This window comes from Paramormyrops kingsleyae, chromosome 1, assembly GCF_048594095.1.
Source record: "Paramormyrops kingsleyae isolate MSU_618 chromosome 1, PKINGS_0.4, whole genome shotgun sequence".
Taxonomy (NCBI): domain Eukaryota; kingdom Metazoa; phylum Chordata; class Actinopteri; order Osteoglossiformes; family Mormyridae; genus Paramormyrops; species Paramormyrops kingsleyae.
This window is the reverse complement of record NC_132797.1, coordinates 22,134,203-22,145,837: the sequence shown is the minus strand read 5'-3', so window position 1 is coordinate 22,145,837 and position 11,635 is coordinate 22,134,203. Positions and strand designations below refer to the sequence as shown.

The following is an 11,635-nucleotide window of genomic DNA, read 5'->3' as shown; positions in this document are numbered from 1 at the left end:
TTAGGATGAGTAACATCTGGCCTGACCTGATCTGAACATCTGGCTGTGCCCTTGACTTTACACCCAAAACAGCATTAGCCTATATATGTATAATTCAAGTACTAAATTAAATATGACCCTTTTGAAGCGAAATCATACTGTGAAAACAGTTATCACCGGTCACTAGTTATAAAAGCTAGAATGGCTTAAATTACTTATGCATCATCAAAAGTGTACTATATATTGCCAAAAAATACTTTGAAATACCAACAGACATCACAAAATACTGAAAAGCAATCAGAGTAACTACAACTGGGGAAATACACAAATATGCACTGCAGAAGAAACATCGAAAGAGGCAGTATCTAATAATGTACATTTGGTGCAATTTTATAGCTGTGATATATAGTGGAAGCAATCAAACACGGTCGAATGTCAGAAATATAGTAAACAGACGGAAAAAGCTTTCGGGGAAAAATCTGGGATCTTTCTTGTCTTCCAAGACATCAAAATCCCACAGCGTTAGGAGAAGTAGCTGTCCCCCGCATTTTGTCATTGTTTCAGTTTTGCTGCATGTGGGGAAGAAAGACTGACGCCTCCGAAAGCTACTGACGGGAGCAGGAAGGAGGGTGTAATCCCTTCATCCACTCATCCCCTTCCGGGTCATATTCTCCGTCATCAGGCATAGGAAGTCAGCGTGTTTCAGCGAAATAAACAAGGAGGTATGTCGCTCCTGCCCTCCTGTTAAAGATAAAGGTGCATCAGGCCGGCATGGTAGAGAAGCAGGATCATGATGTGAGTATGCATTTCCAGACATATTAATTGACACTGCAGATTTGCAGTCAAACAGATGTTACTGTGTACATGGAGTAAGATAAGGCTGCGAGTTGCATCCGTGGGTCTTAAGCTCGTAGACAGTAAAGCATTTTAACTTCCCAGTGAACTTGATTCACTCTCTGTGATTGTCCGAGGATGGTGCATTTATGGTTATACTTATTGCTGAGGAGTTTAGGTTGTCAGTTTGCACATTATCTACATCGGTGGTTGGGTAACAGTTGTCAGTGAGATTGCTATTTGTTATGATGTTTCGGCTGCAGGCTCCGGTAAGGCAATGCGCCTGCAGAAAGCAACATAAACATCACGTGCATTGCTATGTATTGGCAATAGAATAATTATCTGCCAAAGCGGAACGTGCACATGTCATTATCCTTGCCATAATCTAAGCCGTATCAGCCCTGAGTGCTTTAAGTACGTTGAGATTTAATGCAGCCGGCAAGGAAGCCGGTTAAATATAAAACTGCAAGTAGAAAATGCATCGATCTATGAAGCTTTTAACTGTTTGTGTATTTTCATTAAATACTGTAGAATGATACTGCGAAAAAATGCGTTGGAAAAATTATTCTTCAGATAGCTTTTCTTAATCCTTATTTCTTAAACTGTTAGCTGTGAACGTTTATAAGTCAAGTAGGTACCAAAATATGTAATTTACCCCCATTAAGGCAGTAATTTAAACAGGTATTTAAAACTACATGAGCGTTAATAAATGTGTGGGCTCCGGCACTTGGACCGGAACTGTGTGCTATTGCCAAAGATGTTAGGGCACAAACGACAGTGGAGGGTTGTGTGTGGGTCCATGTGCAGAAAAGAGTGTAGTTTAGAATCATGAACTCAGATAATGGGTCACTTTACCTAAAAACGTGGTGGCATTCCCTAGGAGGCTCAAACTGGTTCCAGTGACACCACCCCAGCATACACACCCACACACAGATACACAAAAAGCGACTTAGAGATGGTTGATTTACCATAAAACCACCTTTGTGTTTGTAACATGGCCATTCTGTCGGCTTAAATCTCTTTAAAAACCTATGGATTTGAATTAAATGTGTAGGTACATAAAACATCCATGTAAGAGTCGTCATGCTATTTCTGCCAGTAGATCAAAATCAGGAGTATTAGAGGATTAATACATTTAAAAAAAATATATTAAGAAATGGACTTGTACGCCAAAGAATACTGATTTAAAACAGTTTGTGCTCTGTACTTTCTTTTAAAAGCCATGGAACACAGTAACTGCTATACAACAAGACAAAAAATTGTTTGTAACCTTATGAAATCAGAAATTTGTGATAAATGCATTTTTGACAGTCTTATCATAATAGAGTATCAGTTTACTTACTATAATATTAATGTTTTGTATTGATTTATATATAGAATATATATAGAATTGACCTTTAAATTGAAATATTATGTTTGCTCTGTTTGATAATATAATGCCCTGTGATAGACTGGCATCCCATCTTAATCTCCTATGAGACTCACAGACAAAAGTGAGAGCTAATTTTGCAGTCATAGTACAAGGTCAATCATTCATTTGGGACCCCTGGAGCATTTTATAGGTTAAGGGACTTGCTGAAGGGCCCAGCAGTAATATGGTTCACTTTCCTGTTCAAGGGATTGGAACCAATGACCTTCCGACGATAGACACAGAGAGCCACACATGGATGGCTATTAGTGTAATAAATGTACTCTTTAAAGATGTACGTATGGGGGAATGCTGGGAAATGAGCCGTTCCCTGTGCAGATGGAGGAGGCAGACCAGGTGTACCTGCTGATGAAGAAGGGCTACCGGATCTCCCGTAACGTGCGGCTGGCCTGGTTCCTCAGCAGGCTGAACCAGGCGGTGCGGCCGACGCCCCACACGGAGCTGGTGGGTGCCTCTTCCCCCCAAGTCTGCTCAGGGTAACCCGCCATATATGTCGCCGTTCTCATGCCCCGTCTCTGTCTGGCCGCAGTTTAATGTAGACAGCGAGCTGGATGTGCTCAGCGTACTCCCCAAGGGGTGCCAGCCCGACTTCCCCCCCACCACTCTGGCCTATCAGCTCGTCCCGTCCACCAGGGTCACATTCCTCTCCCACCGGTACCGGTTTGTCATCGAACTGGATCTCAGCCCTTCCACAGGAATTGTGGTGAGTGCTATTCGTGAAGTTTGGGGAAATTCCTGATCTTAATAGTGTTAATGCAGGGATTATTTGTGTGTGTATGTGTGTGTGGAGGGGGGGGGGGAGGTACAGTACTGTGCAAAAGTCTTAGGCAGCCATAGAAAAAATGTTTAAATTCTGTTTGTGTTGATAAAACTGTGGTTGTACGTGTAATATTTGCTGTATTTACAGCACTTGTTCAATATACTCGTGTTTTTTGACTCCAGCCCTAGCACACCATGTTTAGTTAATACCTCACTGATTTATTTAACTGATGAAGTTAATTCATTAATTGAGCTGGTGCCCCTAAAGAGAGGTTTGGCAACTGAAGCGGCATTCATCTAGCCATCCAATAAAATATCAGTAACTTTTTTGATAAAAAAGTATTCTCTCTGTATTTTTAACTTAAAAGCTGCAGTGGTGAAGAAATGGATTTAATAGACCTTGTACCATTGCATTGATGGATGGCTCCTCCTGTCACGGCGTTCCTCATTTCAGGATGACAGTACTGGGGAGATGATGTTTGATGAGGTTTTCCATGCCCTGTCCCGGTGTCTGGCTGGCCTGACCAAACCCTTCAAAGTCCCGGGAACAGACCTTGTGTTTCAGCCTGAGATCTTCGTCACCATCCTTGCCTACTCCTCCATCATTGGGCTGAGATCACACCAGGTCATTTTTAAAGAGTTGCACCAGTGTGCTTTAATGCTATTAGTGAAATTTCCCCATCCAGTCTTGCTCTAAATGAGACAGGGAGGTGAGAACTAGCTTGGGGGTCACAGCACAGGGTTGGAACACCCATGGAATAATCGGGATTAAGGGCTTTGGTCAAAGGCCCAATGGTGGCATCTGTTTGCCGGGCCTGGGATATGAACCTGCGACAGTCTGATCGTAGGCATGAGTTTTAACCCTCTGAGCTACACACTTCCCACCCTTAGCCTATTCACCGGAGAACTAAAGTGTAGTTATGGGTAACCTTAGATAAGTGTCCCATCTTGATATTTTTTTAGTTGTCTCTGCGCCTTTCCCATCTAAGGATACTTTTCTTCACCTCAGGTTTTGGTCCAGGGATGCCAGCTGGATTGTATTGATCTGGAACGGTTTTTACACCAGATCTACCAGCAAGTCAGGGCAGTGGAAAACAGCATCGCTGAGGTCCTCCAGCAGCAGCACCATCAAGCAAGAGGGCAGGTCAGACAGCGGTTATAAAGAACACCGTTATTCAAGTCAATATCTTAAACTTGAGCGTCACGTAATGTGTAGAAATGCATCAACACTCAGGGCACATGCTGAATTGTGTTGGCAGTGTGATTCGGCTGTTCTGTGCTCCGGGATCTCAAACGACTTGATGGATGCTCAGCCTGAAAGGAAGCTGGCGGTCTCCATGGTAACGGCTGATGTGGGTTTGGTCAGCATGATCAGGCAAGGAATCTTAGCTCTCCAGCTTCTGCCTCCCAACTCCAGTGCAGGTGGGTGATATTCTCTTCTCTTCCTTTCATTTGTATGTCCCCGATGTGATAATCATTCCCAGCTACCTGCTTGGAGAACTGACTCTTTGATGGCTCCTGAATGTCATCACAGTTCACACCTTGTTTGCTTGTGTTCCATAATATTAGCCAATTGACATTGGAGTCTCAGAGGTTTTTTTCCTCATTATGTGAGAGTTTCTGGTTCCTCTCTTCCGTGGTCTTCTGACATTCTTTGTTCCCTCTTCCCCTTTTTCCCTGTTTCATGTACCGTTCTGTCTAAACAATGTCATAATTTATTGCCACACACTCTTGTCAAGTGCTTTGGGGTGACTCTGTTGTGAAAGGCGCTATATAAAAACAAATTCAAAGTATTTGTTCCTACATCTGCGATTACCCATATATATATTTTTCCTCTGCCACATAAATGAAATGAAATACTTAGAATTCCATTCAGTTTTTATCTTTCATATGACAGCTATGTTTATGAAGACATACAATATATATAAGCCTTTTGTCTTTTATTCATTCCTTAACGTGTATAATTGTATCAAGGAAACAAGAACTGGTCACCAAAAGACATTTGTATTCCGCTGTATGGAAATATTTCAGATTCCATAGAGACGACATTGAGCAAAAGCAGTTGTCAATTTGTCAGTCCTGCCGTGTGCCTGTTTGCACAACTCGCAGAAAAAACACCACTCTGTGGATGTAGTTTATTTTGGGTATATTTTCAACTGTTTTATAAATATCACCATATTTATCACAAAAAAAAATTGAATTTCCCAGTTTGCTATTAAGCTGGACAAGATAGTAGGAGATGCAGCAGAGAATTGCATGGGAGAAGATTCACTTGTCATGGTTGGTGGTTGTTTTATTTTAGCTGATGTTTATGCTTTTAATCCACAGCTGGATACTTTACTGGTACAGTCTGGGTCGACTCCAGCTATCAGCAGAATAGACAGTTGCTTAGGGCTCCTGAATTACCTGCATTGCAGAGGAAGTGAAACGGTCATCGATTTTCTTGGTAGGGGGGCCTCCCAAGTAAAGCTTTGTTGGGGGCCCCTGAAAAAGCAGAGCCAGTGCACTTATATTTGAGTGATTCACAGTACAGCAGTGTGGTATCATACTTGAACGGCTTCACTGAACAAATATGTGTCTCAAATTGGGGTAACACCTGCTCTCAGTATTCCATTTAGGAACCTCCTTAATGCTTCCAACTTTCTTATTTTTATAAAACGTGTTTCAAATAACCTTTGGCCATTTATCAAAAATGCAGTGGCTTAATTCAACAAGATTATTATTTTAGTAGTCATAGGTGGTTGAGTTTTTAAAAAGATAAACAGTTTGTACTTTTTTTTACCATTTAGCAATGTCTGGTTTGTGAAACAGACATTTTTTTTTTCCCCTGCAGGAATAATAATCATCACGGATGGAGTGACCAGCGTGCCTGACATTTCTGTGTGTGAAACCATTCTGAACCAGCTCCGGAGTGGAACCATAGCCTGTTCTTTCATTCAGGTAGACCTCCATGTCCACTCGAGTAATATAATCCTGAAGATCCGTCACGGCACACAAAGATATTACTAAAGGCACTCAAAACGTGAATTCTACACTGACTTGGTGCTGACATGTGCTGTACTATGCTCATTAGGAAGGGAGAGATCTGCTAAACCCTTTCATGCTTGCTGTCCACACTGATGAACAGTTGATTTAAGGCTATTTCAGGTAAATCTAAGTTGTTAGCAGCCACTGGACCCATGGAAAATCAAAGTCAAGGATGGGCAAGTCTCACCTGTGCTCCCAAGAAAGGAGCCAGGTCAATTCTGCCAAGGAAAACCAGTACGATGCAGAGGAATTAAAAAATTATTTTTAACAACTCAGGTATGAAAGGTTAATGAGGATACAGGTATTAGTGATATTTTAGAATGTATGTGAAAGAAATTGTATGTTTAGGTCCTCCTCACTCATTGGTCAAATCAAAATTCCATAATGAAAGACGGCCACATAGATAAATGCCCACATTGGAAGAGGAATGGGTCCCACTGTGACATCATAATGGTCAGACAAGCAGAGGAAGCATTTAACATGATAATCTATAGTGTGGAGGTGTTAGTTCAACGGGTGTTTTTTTTTTTTTTTTTATATAATCATTGACCTTAAGAGCTGTTGAATCCAAAAACACCTGCATATCCATTTTGCTTCATAATGAGAAGGCTTTGGACATACCCATCAATCAGGGTCAAAAGAGACTGGGATCTTAGTCAAATGGCTTATTGTTTCATTGATTTCAGTGTCGCTTTTTTTTTTTTTTTTTTGCTTTATGGCAGAATGTACTGGATAATTTCAAAGGGCATCAATGAAATATTTACTAAGAAAAGAATCTTGAAATAAATTATATATGTCTTAATAAGGGTGGCGTTAAAGGGGGCAGGGATTTGGCGGGGGGTTTACAATGACCTTAATAACAGATTTCTCACTTCCCAGGTGGGTGGGGCATATTCTTACGACAGCAGCTTTGGCTACATCCCCAATGTGGAGCTGATGAAGTTCATCTCCATGGCCACCTTTGGGTCCTACCTGTCGATCTGTCCAGAGCTGGATCTGACCAATCAGGAGATGAACACCTATCATAAGGCATTCCTCACCTACTCCTTCCTGAAGACCAGCGAATCCATGAACCCAGACTACTACTGTGGTAGGATGGTGTTTACAGAGAATCTCCTTTGATTATTTGTACATGTACCCTGCTTAATGCCATGTGTCTCAGTGATATAGGCTAATGCCTCTTAACTGGTGGTGTCTCAAGACCCACATTATTCCTTTGTTATTATTTTTGAGCCATATTTTTTTTCCCCCCAAAAAAATAGCGCAGTAGTAAATAGAGCATAGTTCAGTAACATTAGCACAGTGCCTTCTTGCACCATCCAAAATAATGCATATTTTTTTAACTACAAACTGCACAACCCAATGGAAATGGACCTCAGTTTTGGACCATAACCCACCAGTTAAGAAACAGTGATGTAGACTCTACATCAGAGGTGCCCAACTCTAGTCCTGGAGGGCCGGAGCCCTGCACATTTTTGGGTTTCCCCTCATTTAATACACCTGATTCATCTCCTTGTGCTAATTACCACACAGCTCTTGAGCTGAATCATTTATGGTGGAACAGGGAAATAACTAAGCTACACAGGGCTCCGCCCCCCCAGGACTGGATTTGGGTACCCCTGCTCTGCATAGACATGACTGCAGAAGTAGATACTGAAAATGCATGGATAGATCCATGAAGAACGTAAGAACAGTTTACAGTTTGCTCTCTATATCCATAGAATAAAGATGAATGATTATGTAGAAGCACAGCTGTTTATGTTTAGGGTTCTCATGCATGTCATGGTAACTCATACATGTCAACTCATCGACATTGAAAACGGTAAGATGAGTGATTCAAAAACACCCGTGAGGTTTGCTGAAAACAGCGAGCTATCAAAAAAGGTCTCCTTGCATGTAGTCGTGTACCGAACACTGAAATATTTTGCCGACTTGGGTTTGGGAGGTGGCCGTAGCAGCTGAAAATTAGCTGAATTGGGAGGGGGGGGTGGTCTTCCTGACCAGATTAATTCTACTGTCATGTCTTCGCAACGACATTTTGTCTTTGTTCGGTTTGGCCACATAAAAACCCTTGAGACTTGCATTTGCATTTCGGTTGGCAGCAGGGGCTGAAAGCCGTGAGTCTTATTGATAAAACGTGAGATTGACACCTCTGCTAACTGTGGGTCTATGACACCCTTCAGATTCCCAGCACAAGCTCTTCAATGAGCACCTGGTGTCAGCCAGCGGGAACCCTGCCCTGGTCATGCGTAGGAAGAAGCACACTGAGAAGGAGGTGCATGCCCACCTGCTGAGCGTGGTGTCTGTCAGGCTGAGGGAGGGGTACTCCATCCGCGAGATCAACGTCATCAAAGGTACGCAGCCCAACTGGAGCCAAGCCAACCCATGGCCATCCTTAGTGCTTATGCAGTGTGCGATTAGTCAGACAGGGTAAGCTTTCTGTACAGGTCATTTTGTGTTAATGCTATTGGCTGCCTGATTGTGGGTGGGGTCAATAGATAGCACTGGGGTTTCAGCTCCAAGGTTGGCGGTTCGAGTCCTGCCCTGGATCTGTCTGTGATGGAGTTTGCATGTTCTCCTTGTCTTCATGGCAGGGCCAGTACAATGATTTTTTTTAACATAAGAGGGGCCAAAATTCATACAAAGGGGGCAGTCTTGTTTTTAGCCAATGGTATGTTTTGAATCAGTGAGTGACAGGGGAGGGGGCACTCAGGGAACACTCTGGAGGCCAATCAGCTTTCAGTTGGGGCCAGTGTCCCTGTGGCCCCACCCCTGTATATGCCCCTGGCCCATGTAAGGTTCCAAATGATCCAAAGACATGCTGATCCACAAAAACCGTGTCTCTAAATAGGCTGTTGCTCTTCCTTGGGCAAGTGGGTGCTCTCTGGACAGCTGGCCTGGATAAGAGGTTATGCAGAGATGGGTGGCTGAGGCTGTAGGAGGCTTGTAAAGCATCTCCCCATCATGTCTCAGGCGGGACACAGCTGGAGGTGAAGCTCGTCCTTCTGTGGAAGCACAACATGCGCATCGAGTACCTGGCAGTGGCGTCCTGGCCACTGGATCCCGGAAAGCGCACCACGTGCGTGGACGTGACCATGGAGGGTAGCTATGACATCCTACATGACATCAGCTGCACCATGAGGAAGCCCATCACCAGCCCCTACCGCACCTCTGTCATCCGCCGCTTCTGGAACACTCTGCAGAGGTCAGTATGATGGGCCCTGGTCATTTAGTTCTTCCAGGGGTTTAATGTAAGTAAGATTGTATGCAATTATGAGAAAAGGTTTCTGAACCCATTGGAATTATCTGCTAAAATGGCTCCTGAAATGTGACCTGGACTTCATTTGACTCATAGAGTATTTTTTGACATCGCAACATTTTACATTGTCGCATATTTATTGAACAAATGGTTTAAACTAGTGTTTCTCAACATAGTGCACATTTTTGCTCCCTTCCAGCTCCCAGCACACTTGTACCAGGTATTCGGTGCTGTTTGGTTTGTTTTTGATAATTTAGTCCAGGTGTGCTAGGAGCCGTGCAGGCAATCCCCAGGTTATGAACGAGATCTGTTCCCTAAGTCTGTCTTTAAGTCAAATTTGTTGGCAAGTTGGAACAAAAGTAATACATTACATAATAACAGTAATAATAATACTATAGTAATAGTGAAAATAACTACATACGGTGCTGTACCTCAAGCTGACGAACCACTGAAGCCATGCAATGTTTTTATGAGCATCACAAAATAGTGCGTATGTTTGCTATTAGAAACTATTGCATTTCACTCACATTTTTAATATAATGGGCTTTATAACAGTCTGTTCATAAGTACAAGTTGGACGTTCTTAACCCGAAGGATTGTCTTTATATATACCGATCAGCCATATCGATAAAACCACTGACAGGTGAAGTGAATAGCACCGATTACTCATTACAGTGGCACCTGTCAAGGGTGCCCTTATGTATTAGGAAAGTCAACAGTCAGTTCTTGAAGTTGATGTGTTGGCTATGATTGAGAGGTTTCAGAACACACAGTGCATCGCGGTTTGATGCGTATCTGACTGCGTCGTCTCAGGTCAGTCGCAGTGCCCATGCTGACCCCTGTCCACTGCCAAAAGTGCCTACAGTGGGCACACGTGCGTCAGACCTGGAAGAAAAAGCAATGGAAGAAGAAGGTCTGGTCTGATGAGTCACATTTTGTAGAGGCAGGGGGTGTGCGCCTCGTTTACCTGGGGAAGAGATGATGGAAGTATGCTCTATGGGAAGAAGGCAAGCTGGTGGAGACAGTGTAATGCTCTAATCAATAACCTGCTGGGAAATCTTGGGTCATGAAAAAGAGCTCAAGGTGTTGACTTGACCTTCAAACTCAAGGTCTCAATCCGATCACGCATCTGTGGGATTCGCTGGACAAACAAGTCCTATCCATAGAGGCCCCACCTTGTAACATGCAGGACCTAAAGGATCTGCTGCTAACACCTTTGTGCCAGATACCACAGGACACCTTCAGAGGTCTTGTGGAGTCCAATGCCTCGATATATCAGAGCTGTTGTGGTCGTACGAGGGGGACCTGCACAATATTAGACAGGTGGTTTTAATGTTATGGCTGATCGGTGTATATAAGACTTTTAGATAAAGATGATTATGATCACATGACAGCAACAGCAATTGCACCTAGTCTAATTAACTGAAGCTGACGTCTGCTGTGAATCTGGTGTGGTATTCAATATTCTAGTATTGCGTTGCTAACTATTGCAGCCGGAACCACTTCAGGGGTACACTAGTTGTGTTTTTGGAGAAGCCTTTCTGTACTCCACCAGTTTTTTTGCACTTTTGATCTTCCTGTTACTAAACTCTTAATGCTGTAGTGCGTGAAAATCTTAGACGGGTGGCGGTTTTTGTGATTCTGCAATTTGAAATGTCAGGCACCAACAGTCATACATTATTCAATATTGTTTTTGGTCACAAGCCTTTCTAATGCTTTCTAATGCAGACCGTATATTCACATTTGCATATTCAGTAGATGCTTTTGTCCAAAGCGATGTACCAGTGATGCAAATAGCACATTGCAAACATTCATGTTGTCAGGGAGTTAACTAGGCCTAAATGCAGCTAGGCTGAGTTTACAGTCAATGGTCAGGTATACAGTGTATAAAGTATTGGAAGAGGAGCTACCCAAGAGTTACACAACCATACATATAACAAAGGATAAACCAGTTAAGAAGCACTAACCTATGTCAGTGAGACCCAGGGCATTAAGACTACAGATGGTCCAGTAAGTGGAACACAAGTGCATTCAAAGACCTTTCATGGTAGAGGAATTCATGGAACAGGCATTGGGGTTTCTGATGACTGGACATGATTCAGTATCTCGTTCCATCACCGGGGAACCTTGCAAGAGAGTCATTTGGAGTAACACCTCTCATGTGTTGGAATGAGCTCTAAGCAATGTTGGGTTGCTGACCAAAGGGAGTGAAATGGGATATAGGTAGTAAGGAGGCTTTTGATGGAAATGGATGCCTACCCATTAATGGACCAGTAAGCTAGCAGCAAGGACTTGTTCTTGATGTGAGCATCAATATGGAGCTAGTGAAGAAAGACAAATGGGTGTAA

At 42.9% G+C, this 11,635-nt stretch overlaps 1 protein-coding gene across 8 annotated transcripts in view; it reads left to right on the top strand.

Moving 5' to 3' along the window:
- The first annotated feature begins 622 nt into the window (after nt 1-622).
- Nucleotides 623-11,635, top strand: part of szt2 (SZT2 subunit of KICSTOR complex) — a 61,485-nt gene continuing 50,472 nt past the window's right edge. For 4 of the 8 annotated variants that reach the window (XM_023832793.2, XM_023832792.2, XM_023832795.2 and 1 more), the window contains exons 1-10: nt 673-774; nt 2,515-2,686; nt 2,772-2,945; nt 3,456-3,626; nt 4,011-4,145; nt 4,261-4,423; nt 5,835-5,941; nt 6,908-7,118; nt 8,212-8,382; nt 9,002-9,233. In XM_023832793.2, coding sequence (XP_023688561.2) covers nt 770-774; nt 2,515-2,686; nt 2,772-2,945; nt 3,456-3,626; nt 4,011-4,145; nt 4,261-4,423; nt 5,835-5,941; nt 6,908-7,118; nt 8,212-8,382; nt 9,002-9,233 — 1,541 coding nt within the window. In that variant the 5' untranslated portion in view covers nt 673-769. Of the gene's footprint in view, nt 775-2,514; nt 2,687-2,771; nt 2,946-3,455; nt 3,627-4,010; nt 4,146-4,260; nt 4,424-5,834; nt 5,942-6,907; nt 7,119-8,211; nt 8,383-9,001; nt 9,234-11,635 lie in introns of all 8 variants that reach the window. The other 4 variants (XM_023832797.2, XM_023832796.2, XM_023832791.2 and 1 more) reach the window with 2 other exon arrangements.